This window comes from Schistosoma haematobium, chromosome 5, assembly GCF_000699445.3.
Source record: "Schistosoma haematobium chromosome 5, whole genome shotgun sequence".
Lineage (NCBI taxonomy): Eukaryota > Metazoa > Platyhelminthes > Trematoda > Strigeidida > Schistosomatidae > Schistosoma > Schistosoma haematobium.
This window is the reverse complement of record NC_067200.1, coordinates 2,600,990-2,624,251: the sequence shown is the minus strand read 5'-3', so window position 1 is coordinate 2,624,251 and position 23,262 is coordinate 2,600,990. Positions and strand designations below refer to the sequence as shown.

The 23,262-nt window shown below is 34.9% G+C and overlaps 1 protein-coding gene across 2 annotated transcripts in view; it reads right to left on the bottom strand.

The window, feature by feature from the left end:
- The window catches only part of FLVCR2_1 (Feline leukemia virus subgroup C receptor- protein 2), a 68,625-nt gene extending 48,803 nt beyond the window's left edge, over positions 1–19,822 (bottom strand). The window contains exons 1-2 of one of the 2 annotated variants that reach the window (XM_051217294.1): positions 19,768–19,822; positions 18,327–18,499 (exon numbers count right to left, since the gene is read on the bottom strand). In XM_051217294.1, the coding sequence (XP_051064676.1) occupies positions 18,327–18,489 (163 nt within the window). In that variant the 5' untranslated portion in view covers positions 18,490–18,499; positions 19,768–19,822. The remainder of the gene's footprint in view (positions 1–18,326; positions 18,500–19,767) is intronic. The other variant, XM_051217293.1, reaches the window with a different exon arrangement.
- Between the last annotated feature and the right edge of the window lie 3,440 nt (positions 19,823–23,262).

Genomic DNA, 23,262 nt, shown 5'->3' with positions numbered 1-23,262 from the left:
GATCAACCATAAAAATTTTTTTTTTAAATCTTTGTATACAATGTCATTTATAACTGACAGGAATATCTATGCTGTAATATTGAGGTCATCTTAGTATTGAGAAAAAAAACTACTATTCCTCAAGTACATTTAATATCATTTAACTTTAGAATGATCTCAGTTCTTTTAAATGTGTAAGTTGATACATCTATGTGTATCTAGAAATTCAGCTGCTCTTATGGGGAAAGATATATTGGGTGTACTATCAATCAACGAGTTAGCGAACACCTCCCTTCGTGGTTAAGAAAGAGTACCATCAACATAATACGCAACTCTGTTCTATCACACTTGATCGATAGCCGTCATACAGTAGACAAAAATAGGTCATTTAAAGTGATTTATCCTATTCCGACTAGTTTTCTTTACGGGGTTCGATCTCATTTCTTACACATAGCAGAAGCTATAGAAATTCGAGCCAAGAATCCAAGTCTTTGTATTCATAAGAAATTTTTGTAACCCCTTTATCTTTCCCTTAGCCTTATAGTAAATGATTTTATTGATTATTATTATCCATACTTCTTGTTCGTTTTTCTTCACACCCTCCCATCTATTTTTTACCCCAAGTATACACATCACTGTCCAATTATCTAAACACTTTTTATTACGTAATCTTATTTTTAGAAATGTCATCTCACTGCCTATATTTTTTCTAATCATTTCCCATTGATTCAAGCCTTTATTATTCTTAACATAACTGGTGCACTTGTCATCACATTACCAATTTGTACTGTTCACTTATTTATGTAATCTATTCCACAATTATCATCATTGAATCATAAAATGCCTTGACTGGTTTAATAATTTCTTATATAGACATTAACACCATTGGGTGCCGGCTGGCTCAGTGGTCTAGAGGTTAAAAGTTCACATGTAGGACTGAAGGTCAAGGATTCGAATCTTGTGTTGTGGGATCGTGCACGAGCACTGCTGAGTTACCTTATACTAGGATGAAAAGGCCATCTAATGCTTCTACCTTTTCAATAATCATATAATTTAGATCAGTTAATAGTTCCAGTGAAATTCAACAATTACTGATTGAGATCTTGAACCGATTGATGTTAAACCACCATTGAAAACCTGGAAGCACTGGACGGCCGTTTCGTCCTAACGTGCTGCTACTCATCAGTGCGCACCCATGATCCAGCTCGTGGGATTCGAACCCATGGCGTTCAGTCTCGCGCGCGAAAGATCAACCCACTAGACCATTGAGCCGGCATCCATCGGCGTTAGTGTCAAACCTCAACCAATCCATGAAATTGTGCAATCATCTTCCACAATAGGACGAAACGACCGTTCAGTGCTTCCAGGTTTTCAATGGTGGTTTGATATCAATCGATCCAAGATCTTAATCAATAACTGAATAATAATCTCCACAACTCTATAGTGAAAATTCAACAATCTCAAAAAACTTTATATTATATATGTATTCTGTAATTATAAACTTATGTGACTTCCAAATATTGAAATCTTTTTACACCTAAATAAAACATTAACTAATTGAGCTGACAAAATGTTAATTAAACATAAGAGTTATTATAATCTTACCATATTACCAACAGTGCTTATCATTTACAACATAAAATACTCTAGAAAAAAAGAGGTGATTTTCTGATAGCTAAAGAATGTGTAATTAACACTAATGTCATGATATCATTTGGTGAGACTATAATTTATAGACGACCTTTAAGCGACGTTAGTTAAAGTGACCTTCAGAGTGTACACCTAATAACTAGGACCAAATGACGGTTATAAACCAATGTGAGGAATTCGAATTATGATTTAAAGTTTATGGTTAAGGTTAGATATTAGACCTACGGTTCTCATCATAAACTGACATCAATTATAATCTCTATTTAGCCAAATGGGTGAGTGAATTTCGTGCCAAAATTCGAGAGCTATTATCATATACCTAATTGGTCTATCTATAATATAACAGTCTCGCCTATCATTTAAGTAAACTTCAATACAACAGTAAGAGAATAATAATAATAGATGACAAAATCAATGAAGAAATATTACTTTTTCATTATCTTAGGTTTGAATATATTTCACTAAGGTTGCATTCTTACTAAGAAGACATCACTTTAATGAACTTGTAGAAACTTTTCAAAAGAAATCACTTAGGTGTGAACTAATTAAAGATTATTAACCATTGAATAAGTGAAAAAGAATCCGACAGCTACTACTACATCTTAGTATGAAACTCTTCAACAGTGAACATTCACGATCCCGTTATCTGAAATTAAAGTTAGGATTTACGGTGTCATGAACAAATTAGATTAACTGATTTGTTATTTTCATCTATCCATATAAATATTTATGCGGAAACACTGCAGAACTTCTTAGTCGTTTACCGAACGACACCTAGTGATATGTGACTCCTAGCAAAAGTCCATGACAGAGATCCTCATGGGAAGAAAATTGAGGACGTTCCACGATCTGGTGCTTCGGAGAACCACGCCATCTCTGGACAGAAGCACATGTGGTCGGAAAACTAGGCCATGTTATATACGAGATAGAGGTGCGAAGAGACAGGTGGACTCGACCTCGAAACCAGATACGTAAGCGGCTAGCCCCAGTTCGTTCATCGATGAACATCCTTTTAGATACCTTTAATCTACCCGTAGTCCCAAAACAGGAAGAAGCACGTTGACAAGTCAATCTACGGCCCAGAAGATGGTCACTCCGACAACGGCGACAGACGGTCACGATGCAAGTGGACTCCAAGAACGTACGTTATTAAAAAGGGGAGGTGTTGGGGATGTTAAATCCTCAGAACTCACTCGGTAAACACCTTATTTTTGCAATTTTATTTTGAAAAGTTTAATTTCTTGTTTTCGTGACAAAAGCGCTCACTTTCAAATTCATGTCGTACTTTCCACTTGAGAGAATCTTAAACTCTATTGGTTCGTTGTATCTTTTAGTATGCTACATTGTAACTCTTCCCAAGGACAATTTTATGCTCTATATATACGTCTGATTTGTGCCTGTTATGAGTGCTCGTGCTTTTGGCTGCTTGTGGAATATATTTCCGCATTCTGAACTTGGACTTCTCTCTCTAGTTAGCGGGGCTAAGACGCATCAGAATAGCTAGCTTATTACTCTTTGGTCACAGAGTTTTTGTTCCGTTCTCAGACTAGATGAACTCGTAATCGCTTGAAACATAGCAGTAAATAAGCGTAAAGCTTAATGATAATCTAACTGGAGACCACATTGTTCACTTATATATGTTGTTCTAACGTTTGAGTTTTAAATAATCAACTGAATTGTACATAAAATGAATTAATTTCATTGAGCACTGGATAAGTATGCTTTTCTTAAATTTTCATTTTTTCCATTGCTGTACGACCTATCAAACTTAAAAAGTTATCAAAATTTTATCCGAAGTATTTTGCGTAGACAAATGTTACCAAACACTTGTATCTTCTGGGTGATGTTTTTCGTAATTCTCCAAGTTTCCACTCCATTCAATAGGACTGCCTCGATATTTGTATTGAAAATTCTGACCTTGGTGTTAGCTGACAGACTGTTGTTTTGAGTTCCAGATGTTCTTCAATTGTAGATAAGTTGCTCTTGCTTTGCCGATCCACGTCTTCACATTTGCATCAGATCCATTGTGTTCATCAATGATGCTGCCCAGATATGTAAAGGTTTTTACATCTTCCAAATCTTCTCCGTCATGTATGATTTGATTGGTGCATGTTGTTTAGTATCGGAGAATCTTGCTTTTCCCTTTGTGTATGTTGAGACCTACTGCTGCTGAGGCTACTGCTACACTGGTCGTCTTCTCCTGCATTTGTTATTGCGTTTGCGATAGAAGAACCAGATCATCTTTGAAGTGTAGATCATCCTGCTGCATCCAAACTGTACACTGTATCCCGTGTTTCCCCCTAGATGTTCACGTCTTCATGATCCAGTCGATCATCAGCAGAAAAAGAAAGAGTGAGAGTAAGCGACCTTGCATGACACCAGTCTTTGCTTCGAACGAGTATGTGAGCTGTCCTCCAAGCACGATTAGCAGTTTAATCCATCATAGGAATTCTGTATGATATTGACTATCTTCTCAGGCACACCGCAGTGTCGAAAAGCCTCCATGGTGTAGTCTTGTGTTGCCTTCTCATGGTCAATGAAGTTAATATAGAGTGGTGAATTTCATTCAACTGATTGTTCCAGAATGATAAGTAGTGTTGCGATTTGGTCTGTACACGATCTATCCAGCCTGTTGATCTCCAAGTTGGGTGTCTACGAAATCCTTCATTCTGTTTAACAATACCCTATTGAAGACTTTTCCTGGTATTGAGAGAAGTGTGATGCCTCTGTAGTTCTCACAATTACTGAGATCTTCTTTGTTTAGTATCTTGATCAGGTATCCTTCTTTTCAGTCTGTTAGTACTTGTTCTTCATCCCAAATTGACTACTTATGACTATATACAATCTCAAAACAGTGTATGTGATATAGAATCATCTAAATTAATGAACACACTAAAGACATGATTGATAAAATTCTATTGACACTTAAATATGGAACAAATATGACATTGGATATTATTCAATGATCAGTCAATTTTGAACAATATCAACTATAGAAAGAAAGGAGTTGTCAATAGTTATATAGTTTTATAGCAAAAATAATAATATTCATGAAATTCAATAGAAAAGTGACTAGTTGATTCATTCTAACAATATTGAATGAACAAAGTTTGTCATTATAAGGTAGGCTAATCAAAAATAAACTTAATTAGTACTTCATTAAAAAAGAGCACTTATTTGAAGTCATTGTATTAACCATAAAAATACAGTTTAGTTGAAGGAACTCTGTGAAGATCGATTATATATATGTAAGTTGTATTTATTATAGATTGATTTCAGTTGATTTGTTATTGGAAACCAAGAGGAATTGAATAGTTGTTTCAGCCAAATATAAGATCGTTTAACAGTTTGCACTACCAAACCCTCTCAGTCAGTCAGTCTGCTGCAACATAGAACCAAGAAAATATTTCTATCGGTCCAAGTTGCCATACCTCATTAGGACAATAAGATCAACACCAAATTCATATAAGTAGTCACTTCAGTGATAGTAATATATAAAGAAAGATTGTGTATAAGGATACAGTACAGGAAGAAAGAATTAATTCGTAGAAAGAAAGATATAAAGTGATTTTAATCTCATAGTTTAAGGGAGGACAAAGAGTGCATATAAGTACGCCATTGTGATCGATTCTGAACCATGTCACTCATAGTCTCTAACCCTCTAAGGATTAAATGAAATATTTTTAGGTTATATAATGAACTTTCAACCATTAAAATCATATAGTTGGTGTACAATTCTAAGTTCAGACAATTTTTGATATATTGTGGTGATTATTTAATGTCATGGTTGATAATTGTCTCACTACCTACATGTCTGAATTCTACCAGACAAAACTAACTAGAACTTTATCAACATCATGAAGTTGTCTATTATTTTTTAGTTATCCAATGTTCTTTGATCTTTAATAGGATCCTAAACTGATATCAATTTGTAACTTACATAAATGCATTCGTTTGATGTTTAAACTTTGCATACCAATGATTCTCTTTGACAAATTTGATTTATCCGCCTGTAGCTCTTTTAGAATTACTGACGGTCCAAGGCCCGGGCAAAGGAGGAGGGTGGGGCATGGGGTCGACAAACCCATCCCACAGAAAAAAATCTTGCTAAGAAAATTCTAACCATACTAAAAAAACAACAATATAATCACTAATTTTCTTCGATATCGACGCGGTACCGAGTAGACGGATTGTTTTAGTTTTCATTAGATTTAAATGTTTATGAAAGCTGATAATTATATTTTACACAGATAAACAAAATAAGAATATTTATTGTAGCAAAATGTAACTTTTTTCATGATAGATTCATAATATCAGAAGGGGTTTTGTGGAGATTTTAGTAATTTCAATAGTTGAAATCATGAGTCAATTGAAGCTAGATTACCATGAAAAACGTGGAAGCTCTGAACTGGATTGGTTGAAGTTAGACATTAACACAGTTGGATACCGGCCGGCGCAGTGGTCTGATGGTTAGGCTCTCGCGCGTGAGACTGATAGGTCCTGGGTTAGAATCTTGCACGGGGTGGGATCGTGGATGCGTACTACTGAGTAGTCTCATGCTAGAACGAAACGACCGTCCAGTGCTTCCACATCTTCCATGGTGATCTAGTTTTAATCGACTCATTCTGATTTGGAACATTTCATTATCGTACATCAAATACATTATTATTTCAATATCTGTGTATTTTAAACTTTAGCCTGTTGATACTGTTTATAAGTGTAGTGAATCGAGAAGAAAATTCATTGTTTTATATTTACTAGCTGATATTAGCCTGTCTATCATTACGACTGAATTCATTTTGATATATAGACGTTGTCATTGATCACTATGAATGATGTTGTATAACTTCCGTTCTACTTAGTAAATTTACTGATACAGATAATAAGCAATGTTATTGTAAACCTAAATACTGTTGAACTGATCGAAATGATTTGCTAAATGAATATTTTAATTGACTCAGCTATCAGATACATATTTGTGTACTTCAACATATACACCGTTTGTAAGGACGTATTGTTTTACATGGTTGCACATAATGAAGTAGGAGAAATAAGGTTTGAGCATTTAGTTTAATGGCTAAATATAGAATGTTTAGCCCACTAAACTACAAATTCACAACACATAGCCTGTTAAATAGTAAATGTAAAAGACTTAGATCGGTTCACGACACTGATAGGTCATGGGTTCGAATCTCGTGAGGCGGGATAGTGGATGCACACTGGCACAGAGATGTCCCATAATAGGACGAAATGGTTGTTCAGTATTTTCAGGCTTTTCATGGTGGTCTAGCTTCAATTGACTGATGAATTCAGCTATTAAAAAAAATGTAAAAGAGTTTAGCTTTTGTTCAAACTTGAACTATATGTATATAATTGATTCACATTAAAGTTTGATTAACAGTTTCGTTAAAATTTTTCATCCATTATTCAATGCTTTCATTTACTTAACTCTCTTACCACTTAATTACTTTATAATTTTATTCATTTAATTCAATTAGGGAATAGAAATCGGTATTCTATTTTTATTTTCAACAAAAAAATGAAGTTAGACAATAATACTGTTGGATGCCGACCGACTCAGTGATCTAGAGGTTACACGTTCACGCGCGAGACCAATAGGTCCTGGGTTTGAATCGCGCGGGCTGGAATCGTGGATGCGCACTACTGAGGAGTCCAAAAATAGGACGAATTGGCCACCCAGTGCTTCCAGGTTTTCCATGGTGTTCCAACTTCAATTGACTCATGATCTCAACTACTGAAAAAAATTTCATTTATGTATTTATGCCCGTCATTATATCTGTGTAAACAAACGGGTAAACAAATTATTAGGTATTTCATTATGTTTAATTCAACTGTTAATGGTTATATCACTTCAGGTCGATCCAATAATTTTAGCAATATCTAGAATGTCAACTTCGAATCATTCTACTTAGTCTCAGCAATGAAACCAAGATATGTATATATCTCTTTTAATGGTAATATTTCTTTATAGGAAACATTAAATTAGATGATAGGAGTAGTTGTTTTAATTATTTTGTACTGAACTCTTTTAGCTTGATCAACAAATTGTTATGTAATATATTGCCCCCAAACGCCCTAGTACGGCCGAGATCGGGAAGAGTCAGCTCTCCATCTTGGAACGCTCTCACATGGACACGTACATACAACCACTGCCTGGGAAGTCCTACTCACTACCTTCTCACATCAAGGGTGTAGTTTACGAAGTTGAGAGGACAAAATAGGAATCTCCGGCTCTTTAGCCGGGTTGGTGGACATGGAAGATCCATCAAGAGAGAGATGGAAAATCACAGTTATGAACCATTGGTGTACATAGGCTGCAGGATCCTGAGGGACAAAAAAGCGGGTGAACCTATTTTTGGTCAGCGACTACCATGGAACTACATCTCCTAACGTCGTTCCACTACCTGATGCATTAGACCTCTATGACGAAGGCTCGAGGAGTGAACTCCTAAAAAAATCACTTTCTCCGGTTTTTGCACCTAGTGCATATCTATTCACTGTAAAATATGAAGGTCCTAAATTCGATCACTTTTAAGTTAGTGAATACATACTACGAAGAAATCTCATAATTTTACAAAGCAGATATTCAGAACTAACGAATTTTTAGTGTGTATATTAACTAAGGTTAATTCGTGATGTTAAACTAAAAAAGTTTCAACAACTTGAATGGTATGTCTAAAATATAACAATGTTAACATTACAATAGTTGAAATCATCAGTCAATTGAAGCTAGACTACCACGGAAAACCTGAAAGCACTAGACGGCCGTTTCGTCCTATTATGGGACTCCTCTGTGGTAGTGCGCATCCACGATCCCACCTTCTGTGAGATCCAACCCAGGAGCTATCAGTCTCGCGCTCGATCGCTTAACCATTAGACCACTGAACCGACCAGTATCTAACTGTGTTAATGTCTAACTTCAACCAATCCAGTTCAGAGCTTCCAGGTTTTCCATGGTGATCTAGCTTCAATTGATTCATGATAACAACTATTGAACTTACTAAAATCTCCACAAAACCCCTTCTGATAATATTACAATTAACCAATTTGGTGCCAAAATACCATTGTGTTGTTAAGGTATAAAACAGTAAAAAGAAAATTACTTTGACTAAATTACGAACAATCAATGTGTTAGAATAAAATGAATTCATTATTATTTCATATTTTTGTATGAGCTGCTCACAACTTAAACATAATTGTTTATTCATTAAAATTAGCTTATATATTTTATTCATTAATCTAGTGAACTGTTTATTCATTTAGAAATATAAACACTGGTGCAAAGGGGGACCAAACGATATGGGTACCACACAAATTAATGTGTAGGTTGTGATACTCCCCAAGACGCAGGACCGAGAAAGGTGGTTTTTGCGTGGATCACTTCCTAGGTTTTTAACATAGAGGTTTAGTAGACAAGGCAATAGAGCAATCTTAGGATATTTCTTCTCATAGTTGATGGTGACCAAGAATAAGCTCTTATTCCATTTGTTCCCCAAAAATCTTGTAGTACATGTGCACCATCAGTGTGGAATCAGGACTTTCCAACTCCTCTTAGTGGATTTTGCGTAACCACTAACCCGGATAAAGCACTGGATTTGGTCATACAAGAGCATTTCGAGAAGAAGATAGTACTTTGCCTATTCTCTGCAGTACCAGGGTATTTGGAGTCTCACATATTTTACTTCATAATATCGAAAAAGGTCTCATGAGTGAAGATTAAAGCAAAGAGAAATAAGTACGAAAGAACTATAAAAAATATTCATGCGCTAAATGATGTGAATATTTACACGTTGAATATAGTTACAATAATATCAATATTATATTTGGACACGATTTGGAAGAATTCCGGCCAAGACTCAAAGTTCATCAAGATCATTCATGAATAAAGAACGTTAAATTTAATACGCTTCGATGAAGTAATTACTATAAAAAAGAACATAAACTGAATCTACACATCCGTGAGGAGTCAGTCGTCATTTTCGCTTAAACGTGGTGACCTTATAAATGTTCGTTATGAAAATTTTCTTCTCATAACACTAATCATTAATTCTCACTTCTTTTATGATCTGAGGCAAGCCCTAACTCGGAATCCTGAAGGGAAACGGGAAAGAGGAAGGCCAAAGAACACATCACGTCGAGAAATAGAAGAAGATATGAAAAGGATGAATAGGAACTGGAAAGAGCTGGAACGGATTACCCAGGATAGGGTTGGATGGAGAATCCTGGTGAGCAGCCTATGCTCCTTCACGAGGAGTAACAGGCGTAAATAAGTAAGTAAGTAAGTCTTTTATGATCTGGATTCAGTTGATTAAATGATTGCAATTAAAGTTTTTTTAGGATCACATAACTACAATATTCATTTTTTTCTTTTCTAAATAATTTTGTCACTGTGTTGTTAGTTTTCATTTAAGAATGTTCATATTTGTTTAGTCTATAAATGTTCACATTCACATTTAACATATCTCTTATGGTTGTTTCAGACATCCTTTTTATCGTTCATTTTCACTGATGACGACTTTTCCAATATGTTACAATACAAAGTGAATTTAAACTTCATTCTATTGCACAAGCAAGTAGCTATCAGAACTCAGTAACTAAGTGGATAATGCAATGGCATTTGAATCGAACAGTAACTGGTATCCAAGTCCTAGACTGAACATCAACTCTGTGATACAGGTACACATCCAGTTGATCAGTAATCAAATAGGACAAAATCCATGTCCTGGATTCCACTGCTAACCACTATCCATCTTTGCTTATGGTAAAGTAATAATGAATTCATGTTATTCTACTACATTCATTATTCTTAATCTAATTCAATTTACACCATAATAAACTGGTTATCAAAATGTTATTAAACAAATATGAATTGGATACATTATAGACAACTTTTTATGTCTTCAATGAAATAGTTGAAAGAATATAAACAATTCATTGATGGTTTATTCTTTATCAGGAATTTTAATGCCAATGTTATGTGCCAATGTGCAGATATATACCTACTTACCTACCTACCTACCTACCTACATACAACATACAATGGAAAGAATTTACTTTCATACAATTCTATCTTATGTAATACTTGAGTCTAGATAGTTTACAAAAAAAAATGTGAAATATTCAATATTAGTGTTTTCTCTTCTAAATTAACACTTCAAAATGTATAACAACGTACTAAAAACACGTACACAAATCAGAAATGATATCTACGGTTTGTAATGAATTATTATAAATGGAATTAAATAGTTAATAAGTGTTTTGATCACTGTATTAATAAACAATATCTGATCAATTTGCATTATATAATCAAAAAAATCAGTCAATTGAATGTATTAGTCGATATCTTGTTGCTTAGATAAATAAATGCTAAACAATAAATTTGATTTAGATCATGAACCGATTAATGTTAGACCATCACAATTGAAAACCTGGAAGCACTGGACGGCCGTTTCGTCCTATTGTGGGACTCCTCAGCAGTGCACATCCACGATCCTGCGAGCGGGATTCGAACCCAGGGCCGTCCAGTGCTTCCAGGTTTTCAATTGTGAGGGTCTAACATTAATCGGTTCATGATCTCAATCAAAAACTTAATAATCTCCACAACCCCTATACTAGTAATAAATTTGATATTCATTTTACAATTTATATAGGTTTGTATGTCCCTGGTACGGCCATGAGTGGGGATAGTCAACTCTCCCTCTTGAAATGCTTTCATATGGTCACGCGTATATAGCCTCTGCCAGGGAAGTCCTACTCATTGCCTTCTCTCATCGACGGTGTTGTTTACGAAATTGACAGGACGAAATGCGAATGTCCGGCGCTTTAACCAGGTTGGTAGACACGGAGAGTCCACCTGGGAGAGTTGGAAAACCCTGATTTAAAACCAATGGTGCACATGGGCTCCAGTATCCTGAAGGAACAAACGGCGTACGAACCAATCGTTGGTCACCGGCTATCATGAGATTGCATCTCCTTACGATGCTCCACTGCCTTGTGGATCGGACCTTCAGGTCGAAGGCTCCGGGTGTGGCCCCCTAAGAAAACCACCTGCTTCGGTTTGGGCACCCGGGTAGTATCACAGCCTTCACACATATCAAATGAGATTTGTGTGGCGCATATGTATTTGGTGCCTCCTTGTACCAATATCTATGTGTTAAAATAAATAAATAAAAATACTTAATAAGATATCAAGGAAATTAAGTTTGTTGTCACTCTCGTTCTGACCAGTGGGAGTGATTGCCGAGTGTAAACTGCCAAACTGACTTAGGAGTACTTATTTGTTAGTATTCTGATCCAAGACAATGAATGTGTCGTCGATGTAGCGGCAACACAGATCTTATTTATTAAAAGTCTGATTAAGGGGTCCATTTTTTAATTTTACTACGAAAAAACAGCTACAATTGGGTCTAGATGTGATCCTATAGCTTTTCCATAACTTCATGTATAATAAACAATATTAAGAACAAAGCGGACATTCAACATACATCTTAAGAGTAATTCTTTCATGCCATCCTCAGAGAAGCTAACGTCGGCTTTCTATTCCGATATTTGCTTACATATAAACTCAATGGTCTGGACTAGTGTTACGTGGGTAAATAAAGTTACATCTAGTGAGATCATATGTTTTGTACTAATATTCACATTTTCCACTTTGGAAATGAAGTCGTAAACGTCTATGACACTTTCGTATGGTTGATTTGTACAGAGATTCTAAGATTCGAACCAGCCACATCGTAATTTTGTGATATGGAGAATTGTACATATTTAAAACTGGATGGAGAGAAGGACCCGACTAATGGACTTTTGGTAAACCGTACAGTTGTAGTGTATTTGGTCCAATCATTTTAAGTGAATCACAAAGCTCAGATGTGATTATTGCCTCTTACTTCAGTTCTTTAAGAGAATTAGTTTAGGATTTTGATATAAATATTCATATATATTAGAATAAAGCCTGACAACGATCTAATTGAAGTGGTTACTTGAATCATTACATAATACTGCAGAGCATCATTTATCCAATGTACATACTATTCCTGTATGACATAATCTCGTTTGCTGAATACAGCTTTAGGTAAATCAGCTGTTTCTCATGTTTTATTAATTATGAGCTACTAACGTAACCCATTTATGAAAACCAAAGTAGGTGAGTTAAGATGTGAATTTAAGGTGTTAGCCACCAAGTTACCATTAACTCATTTATGACATGCGGTAACGATAACCTATCATCATCATCCTATAGTAAATAAACACACTCAAATACACACATCCTTTTTTCAATGTTCAATTATATTCCAATATCTCTAGCATTTTGAAGCACATGCCTGTTGATTTAGTGAATGAAAACTGCATATAAGAGCATGGTCTTCTATGAATACACCACTGTGGTTTATCCCAACTTACGGGATCACAAAAAAAAACAAAGTTACAGTTTGAAATGAAATCCTCAATGGAAATTATTCTGTTGAATAGAACACTCACTCATTAAATGAACGAAACAAAAAGATGGCTGAGGATCTTTGATACCTTATATGTATATATTGAATATTGATAAACAAATGAGCTATAAATTCATAGGAAACTTTGGTATAACGATTCCTTTCAAAACTTATTACCAAATGATCAATAATTCGACTTGACTACTAGAAATGACAATCTTATTCAATTTCGGTTTATTTATATCTTTGACAATCCAATATTGTTTTACATTTAATTTTTGTTTAAAAAATAATGGTTTAAATTCACTTGATATTGTTTGGCTTGTATCTTCCCATTGAGGTTTAAGACTGCAATTGATCAGTCTCTTATTGGCATATGTGCATACTGTGCGTATGCCTTAATATTGCCTTAATTCACAAGCTTTGTAAGCAATGATGGATAGTGGCTAGCAGTGAAATCCAGAACGCGCGTTTCTCCCTAACGCGATGGCGTTTGAAGCGAATGGTACTGGATTTGAGTCCTAGAGTGAACATCGACTCTAAGATGCAGGTACATCCGGCTGACGAGTCCCAAATAGGACGAAACGCGCGTTCTGGATTCCACTGCTAGCCACTATCCATCATTGCCTACAAATAATGGTTTAATTGTCAAAAAAACTAAAGGGAAACCCTCTCCCAATGAAACACAAACATATACACACGTATATATATACATATGTTTGCTAGCTTCTTAGGTTCTCTTTATATGTATGAATGTGTACCTGTTGTATGCATAAATTATCATGACTTCTAAACGGAAGTAAAAATAGGACTGAATCGAAACAAACAAACAAACCAACATATAAGTTGAACAAGTTTATGCATAAGAATAAATGATTCAAGTTATCCATTATGGGGTAAGAAGTATAATCCGAATTAAGAGTTTAATGTTTCCTGATTTGAATATGAACCATTATTGAAAACTATTATTGTTAGTATTAATATCATCATTAGAAATTTATATACATAAATGAATTTGTTAAGTAAATAAATAGTAAACTATTTCTGGTAAGAAGCTGTGACGAATTTTGAGATGATTACCTCTTAGAGGCAACAGAGGCTAGTTGCGGAACATCGTGTGATGATTGGAGTTAGACATATAAACCATTAGTTCCGTTCTCAGTGATTCAAAGATTAAGTGCTTAACAGATAAATCTAGAGGTCTTGGGCTGGATCTCTTGCAGGGAATTTAATGGGTATTGTTGATTAGTTTAATATTAAGACAAAACAGAAGAACTGGACGGCCGTTTCGTCCTGTTGTGGGATCTCCCACCAGTGCTCATTCACGATCCCGCCTCGCGAGATTTCAACCCAAGGACCCATCAGTCGTACGCGCGAACGCTTAACCTCTAGACCACTGAGCTGAAGAGTTATCGTCAGCACTTTCTAACACACATACCCACTGTACATTTATTTACAGAATGTCATTCTATCAAAATAACCTTGATTTTGTAGAGTATCAACACTGAATTAGGTCAGTGTTAATAAGCTATTCATGTGACCTTACTGTTTGTAGCACCTTTCTTAGTCGAATCATTGACATTTAAACAAAATGAACGTTAATATTCGATCCAATGATTTTTTCTTTTATTGTGCTGTTATAAAATTCAACAATTTGGATCAATACGTATTTGTGTCAGATTCAATAACTTTATACCTGTCCGTCCTTTTACTTGTTTACTCGTTTGTGTTACACTAATTTAACTTATGAGGAATTGTACGAAATGTTTCTTTTTCTTACATTACTTGTATACAGTCAATATATAATGTGTTTTTAAGATGGTAAGATTTGTATTTACGTTGAATGGTTTTAGTGGAGTTTTGTTCTCTGATTCCAGTTGTTTAATGATTAGGCTTTCATTGTTAAAACCCTGAATACAGAAACACCATGAATCCCAGAATTTTTAAAGGATTTACATTCACGTCAATCAGCAACCAGTAACCATATCGAAATTGACCTAATTTATCAAATAATTAGAAAAATCATGAACATCTATGAGGTCTTAAATCAGGTCTAAGGAAGTGACAGTCAGTTAGTAAATTGAAACAACATAGTGCCTGACATAACTGTGCGCTGGTCAAAGTATCCATGCCACATTGGCACTGTAAGATAAAAATACCTTGAATAATCGTAAAAGAGATCGGTATCATGTAATAGCAGTGAAGATCAGAAAAAATAAACATTGAATGTTAGGAATATGGTTAGAAACAAAATAACATGGAAAGGCATGTATGAAGAGATGCTGAGATTCTAGACCAAAACGAAGACGAAGAGTGAATGTACCTGCACCACTTTGGACGATTCTAAGCTATATCACCCAGATTCTCCAACTGCTAGTCGCAGTTATCACGACAAACAGAATTTGGATCTATCAACATCACTCAGACTGACAGTCAATCTGGTATTGTGTTGTTTAAGCACTCCTAGCTTTTATCCAACCTAATACTACGTCGATAAGCATTGCCCGTTGAAGGAGGCAGTGATTAGGCATACCTAACACTTGTCCTTGACACCTCATTAGATAAATATTCCCTACCTCATCGATAGATTTAACATTTTTATATGACACCGTACGTTTAATCCCAGTACTGCCTACTCAGTGCCCTCCGTATACACGAGCGATGAGTTGAAGTTGTTTATCATCAAATGCTAGATCATTTTGAATGCAGCTCAAAGTAAGGTATTTGGCTAATAATAAAGTTTTTAAAGATGAGTAAATGCAATAGGTAGTAAAACAAAACAACATAGGACATCACAAAGCTGTAAATAAATTCATGAAATGATAAAAACTATCTGTCAACTAACTGAGATTGAAACATTGGAACACTAGACAAATAAATACAATTAAATGAATTTATGTTGTGAAATGTACTTCAGTTAAAATCAGAATACAATATTATCGGTTGGTGGACACAGAGGGTCTACCTAGGAGAGTTGGAAAACCCTGATTCCAAACCAATCGTGTACATGGGCTCCAGTATCCTGAAGGAACAAATGGCGTATGAACCTATTATTAGTCACCGGCTATCATGGAACTACACCTCCTGACGTTGCTCAACTGCCTTGTGGATCAGGCTCCAAGCGTGGCTTCTTTAGGAAACCACTTACTTCGATTTGAGCACCCTAGCAGTATCATAGACCACACATAAATCAAAGGACTTGTGCGGCACATATATATTCGGTATCCCTATGTACCAATATTTATGTGTACAAATAAATAGATCTATATAATAAATAATTCATATTTATTCTATCTACTTAATTGTCATGAAATAGGTTGAATTTTAATACCTCGGAATGAATTCCATTTAATTTAAACTTTGTAATATAAATAAAGCTTAGATAGATTTAATAACTAAAAATGTTTTAAAATATGATCATACATTTAAATGTGGTGTATACCAAATCACCTTTTAATTTTCTAAGATCAAGTTTAACAGTAATATAATTGAAAATTAAGTTAATTTTTATTTTAGTTTAGTCTAGTTTATTGGTTAATTTACAAGCTACTACTATTGTAACTGTTATAGAAATTCTTTAAATTATGTTTCAGGATGAGCGGTCTTAGTCTTGTTTAAAGTTCATCAGTTGTAGATTTATTCATCTCAATACAAATATCAATACTAAAATACTATTTAAGTACCACTTGAGGTAAAGAATTCTGATGACAGTTAGCCATAAGCTCTAACTCGACCTGTTGTTTTCGAGTACAGAGTCTTTATAAGATTAATGTACTTCTTTGGTACTCCTTTCAGTGACAAACACTGTCACAGAACCACGCTTCAGATTTCCTACAGCATTTTCAACCTCGTAAAGAGTTGGAGGACTTACATTAACTTACCATTCAGGTCGACTGAAGGCCGGTTGAACTGATCCCTAAAGTGTTCTGCCCATCGATCCAATCTCCTGAATTGATAGTGAATAATATATTCATCTTTTTCCGAGATAGTTTCGCTAACAGTCGGGTTCCTAATACCGGTTTCCTTAACAAGTCTGAGCAGTTGTCTGGCTGACTGACTGAGTTAAGTACTTGTTATTTTACAAGACAAAGATTCATCCATTATGTCACTTAGTCTCAGTTTATTCAACAAATAAAAAGGTATTTCTGTGGAATAAAAATTATAGATCTTACAGACAGTTTTATGGAATGCGTTTGAAGCATAATAAGATTCATCGCTTTAATTATAACTAACAAATAACATTTTAGATAAGCTTTTTCTATAAACCATCATTCTGAAGTGAAATATATTATACAGTCTATATGCTAAACTAGCTCATTTGGATCCTATCTACTTACCAACAGAAATATAAGTATATTAGCAAACAAATTTGATTGTAACAAAAATTAACTATCATTTTAAACATTTCAGATCCACATAAATCAGTATAAGACCCATAAATGATACAATACTCAAATTATGATGACAGTAGCAGACGAAATCTCAAATATACATCAATACATCATCATACAGACATCGCAACTGGTAAAATACACAAAAATAGTTAACAAAGTACGGTAAACAAGCCATTTTTTTAAATAAACTTATTACACCAACGGACTGGTAGGTGTTTGTTTTATTTACGTCATTACACCATAGTGTGCACACACATTATCTTAGCTTTTGAACTTATTTTAATAACTAAAACGGTATGTGGCTCACGAGTCGCTTTTACCTTTCTAATGACTATTTTTTTCATAGAAAGTCATGAATTTATCCACAATTATCACATATATTCACATCCTCCTAATTCTGCACTTATACATGTGTGATTGCGCATACGTCTGTACATTTGTCTGAAAAATACTCTTCCAACTCAACTCATACTTCTATTATCACTGTCGCCAAACGGAGTCTTTATAATATGATAGGCTAAATGAAAGATTTATTTATCGTTGCTAATTATGCAGTTCAGTTGTGCACTCAAAAATGGATTAAACTATTTTGATGGTAAACAGCATAGCTAGTAAGATAATAAGAAAATCCCAAAATTTGTGAAATGAATCATTTTAACTAATATAAGATTCTAAACTTAGGTGTTACTTAACCTATACAACCAGCCTTAAAAATGCTAGTACTTTTTGATAAGAAATAACAGTAAGTGCCAAAAAAGGTTTCTGTATCCATGCTTATAGGTTTATTGGTAATAAAACGTCAGTAATCGTTTTTGCTAAATCATAACTTCAACAAACAATGGCTCACCTGGAATAGAAGCATCCCAAAAAAACAGAACAATATCAGAAATTATATTCAAATGAATCCACTGATAAGCATTCCCAAATGAACACAGACAAAATATCAGTAGCGAAAACCATCTTCTCTTGTATAGGATGACCGTGAAGCCATCGGCCTCTTTCTTTTGCATTTATCAAACACTGTTATAATCAAATTAAACAAAGTGAAAAATATGAAATAACACTTAGAAATGTGTGGTGAGCGCCTTTACAGTTCATTTGCTGTACTTGAAATATAAGACTTACTTGGTATCTATTATAGTGCATGGCCTTACTGGCTTTGAAAGTAATCAGTATACAAATTGTAAACATTTTTAACTTTGAGACAAGTTCCTGACATGTTTTGAATTTCGACTTTTGAAGGAAATCAGAAGTAGGGATAGTGTATAAGGAACATGCTTTTAATACTTCTCTTGAAAAGTCTTGAGTCATTGTTAATCCTTATAGAAAACGTTTTCTATGGAATGCAGAAAGATCTGAACACGAACTAGATTACGTTTATGAATAAGAAACTACTTATCAAGTACACATGTCAAGTTTACTTAATTAAGGTGTCCTATTAGAGGATAACCAATTATGGTTTTAATAAGTGTCGAGATTATCTGTTTTGTTATCATCTGTTAAGTTTTCAACAACGAAATATATGACGTATACAATATTTTGAAGCTTACTAAGTCATACGATTAAGGATTCTAGTTTTCACATAAATCTGTGAGCATTAGTCGACAAATGGCACTCAATTAATCGATTCGACATTTTTAAGCCTTTAGTAGACAAAACCTTTAGTAATATTCAAAATAATCACTTGATAATTAAACGAATAATACAAATTTTACTGAATCATAGTACCTCATGGACTTATTTCATCCTTTACGTATAGAGGTTACGAGAAACACTTGTTTATTATGACGACACATCCAGACAGTTTAGTCATGCTTGTTAGTCGAATGTCTGAGATTAACTCAGATAATTTTTACATGTTGTGTATTAATAAGAGCTATGACATTCATATGTTGATTTTGAATGAATTGTTCATCCGGGATAAATAGAAATACAACCATACACATGTCTAAATATGAATCAACATTTTTTATTTACTCAAACCCTATATTTACGTGAGCTGCTTTGTCAAAGAATGATGTAAAACACGAGGGAAAAGTTCAGTAATACGCAAATCAACATACATTGTGTGCGTTACGATGAAAAATTTATCACACAAAAACTTTAGCTGCAGTTTGAAAGCTCATTTTAAGTCTTCGCAAAATAGAATATAAACTTATTCGATCTAAATGCTGAAATTTTAAATAATGCACAAAATCATGTTTGTTAAAGTGTCTTCACTTCGACAAAAAAGTATCTTGTACAACTTGTAGTGAACCAAAACAGTCAATATTAAGATTGACGCTCACATTTAACAATGTAAATGCTCGTACCTGATGCGTATGACGGTGACATGAAAGCTGCTCAAACCAAGCACTTATAGGCAATAATCACCTCACTATCTTTGTTGATCGATTTAAACACGTTTTCCGATTGTCCGTTCATCTCCAAAAATACAGGACAAGAAGTGTTGTTTCATAATTAAGACCTCATAAAACTATTAAATTATCAGTTTTCAACCAAGAAGTATGGGCAAAATTCTGGTGTCAATCATTTTTCTACTGAATATGATTGAACGAATAAAAAGTACAGCACAGGTAACAAAACTGGCATCTGAAGTACCTCACGCAACATTTGGTGTCGCGTAGATTTCAGGGTCTGTAAAATGTCATTGAGACCCTACAAGGTCACCTGTCAAACGGAAATGTTACTAGATTAGACGTGATATCACTGAGTGTTGAGCCAATGTCAAGGTTGACACACACGAGATAATATTGGTGCATCATTGAATGACACAATGCAAAGAGCCTTGACAGAAAACGTCTACGGTCTTTTCCTATAATACATTTCTTGCGTAAGATTATTTTTGTTCCAGCCAGCCACTAAAGGAGTCGATTCAGCTGGTTACCATGAAAAAAATAGTCAAAACTGAATGTTGACCATGAGGTCTGAATCCGACTCAACCTAAATGAAACTATAGCACTGCTTTGTAAACAGAAATAACTGGCTGTTGACCGTCAAAATTGTTGACTTACAGGAAGATTCTTAAACTGACATGTTCTACTTTGCGCTGTACGACAAGAACTTCATATGTACAAGTACATTATTTTAAATCTAGATAGCATCTAGTACAAGTGATGTCTCTGAAATTACAAAACTTTTGAAAGCTTGGCGGAGAGTATCGGAGAATATATATGTATATATATACATACATATAGGTTGCTTGTGAATTACCAATAGGTATCCTCTTTCGATGTCGTTGACAAAAGTTCACTTGCAAAAAACTTCTGAAAGATTGAAAATAATGATAAAAAGTAGTGAAAAACATGGCGAATTCCCATTGCAAATACCACATACACTTTTCACCACGTAGCTGATCATTCACATTTATTCCCAGTCTTTTGTGACGTTAAAATATAGCAGTATGAATCAGTCAGTATCAGTATACTACTGTAAATAATTTGCATATTGGTGTAGAAGCACGATGAAAATTTTATTGGAAACACATACACCTTTTCTCCACTATTCCTTTTGTTAAGTATCTTGATATTAATTTTCATTCCATCGCTGGTTTTGTTTGTTCATATTCCCAAGTCAATTATAGTCATCTCGATCACTGTGATAAATATTTACGGAGTTGGTGCTTGATGTGAATCTTTGGAAAGAATATCAAGTAGAGTTTAGTGTACCGGTCATTATTGTCATTATTATCAAGACATCGTTGCTACTATCGTTAGCAAGTGGTTAGAGCTTATGATTGTCATACTTAACTTTTGTTGGTTCACTTATGTCCCGGCAGTCAGACGTAAGGTCAGTTGGGTTGTTTCCTATTCTCAAACATTGGCCGCGAGTGCATCAGCCGCGTCACCGAGTTTAATCTAGTGGTCAGCCTAAGTTGCTTCTTTAATTCACTCAAAGAAATGACAGAATCTTACCACTGAGGCGGTTTACTGGATAGTTACTCTACCGCAACTGTAACAGACATCCCACTGAATGATCCGTCATTTGCGACCCTGTCTATGTGAGGCAGACTATTCGGCACTCAGTAATCAGTCTTCTGAGGCATTTAATTAGTTCAACTTCGTTGGTGACAATTCTCTACAGACCCCACTAGTTTAGGGAGACATTTTTATTCTTATTTCACATAATATCAGTTTAAAGTGTTCTTATCAATCTTGTATTTAGGTGAAAGCTTACAAATTCGCATACTTCGGTTTGACAGAAAAGTGTATTACACATGATGTACATGTGATGTTTAAGCTGAATAACTTATCTGGAAACACTAATATTTGGCACTAATCCGGGATAACCCAGTTGTGATGACATCTAGTGACCGTCTTGTTTACAGATGGGAAACTCACTATCTTTATTCTCTAGCAAATAAAGCAGCTTCTACTTTGTAACCGTTCGCCCATCATGAATACAGCATTCTATCTTTGTTTACATTGATTGCTTTATATTAGATGTGTTGAGTATTAGCAATTTGTCAGTAAATAGGGTTGATGGTTATGCATTTTTCATTTAAAATTGCAAGCTTTGCTCCGTTAAAACGAAACAGCCCGAGTAATGAATGAACTTGCGAAGGTATCACAATCACTGCTAAATCCACAACTTAACTGTTTCAGCATGTCTAAACAGTTGTTGTACTTATGATTAAAATTTTTAAAAGACGTTAGAAGCTGTTAAATTCATTAAAAATGTCACAGACGTTCAAAGTGGCATCAGACAGCACTTTTTCAACAGTGACATGCAGTTGGTAAGACTCAATTACCACTGATGGAATGATAGTTCTGTCAGTCAAAAACACTCCTCCTATAATTACGTTGGTTTCGTCATGGCCTTCAGTTAACATTAACAACCTGCCTGTCTTCGTGCTATTATCATGTAGATCACTAACGTAGATGATCTTTCGGATGAGTGAGGGATAACTAACGTCGAAATCACACCTCCCGTTTAGTACCTGAAGTGAATTACCCTTTCATCGTATCCAGGTGTTATGGTTGTGTTGGTGACTGTAGAACACAAACGACATTACTGCAGTATTATATTCGTAAGAGTAGGAGCAAGAAAGTGTCAGACCACCTCCTCATTGACTAGTCCATGACGTTCAACTGACTGATCCGCGTTGATTGTCTTTGAACTAGATGAGGATCAACAAACTGTTTGAAGTTCAGTGACCCGACTGCTAGATGATTTAGTTAGGACCCAGCGACACTTCAGTGGCCCTACAATTATTACCACCATGTCTGTATGAATATGTATGCTTGATCATATGTGACAACCCACCCGTAAATCCTCCTCCCCAGCTTAGATGTTTGTTGCTCGAAGATCACTCGATGAATCATACACTTCCTGAATCTTCTTAACCGACTTAACCCTAAGTTCTCCTCAGTATTCGCTTGCTTGGGCGTATCAGCTTTCCTGCTCAAATACTGATGTGCTTGTATATTTGTTTCTGCGCTGTAGGATGATAAACTGTCGTAGGCGCTTCGGCTGTCTTCTGCATTCATACACCATTGAGATATTTTTAGTAACGGTTTTCCGAGTGATTGACATATTACATTTTAGGAATTACCCCAAAGCCAAGCTACTACAATCCTACCCAAAGGAAAGTGACAGATAAATTCAACTTCCCCCAGCGTCAAAGAATCAACAAATGTGAATATCAAAAGCCCCTGGTACAAGTAGGGGATGAACTTTAAAATCAACCACAGAACAAAGGTAATCAGTTCACTATGTGACAATCAAAATATGGTGGCTTAAGTCATGAAAAACAGACATCGGAAGACATCTGGAACGATAAC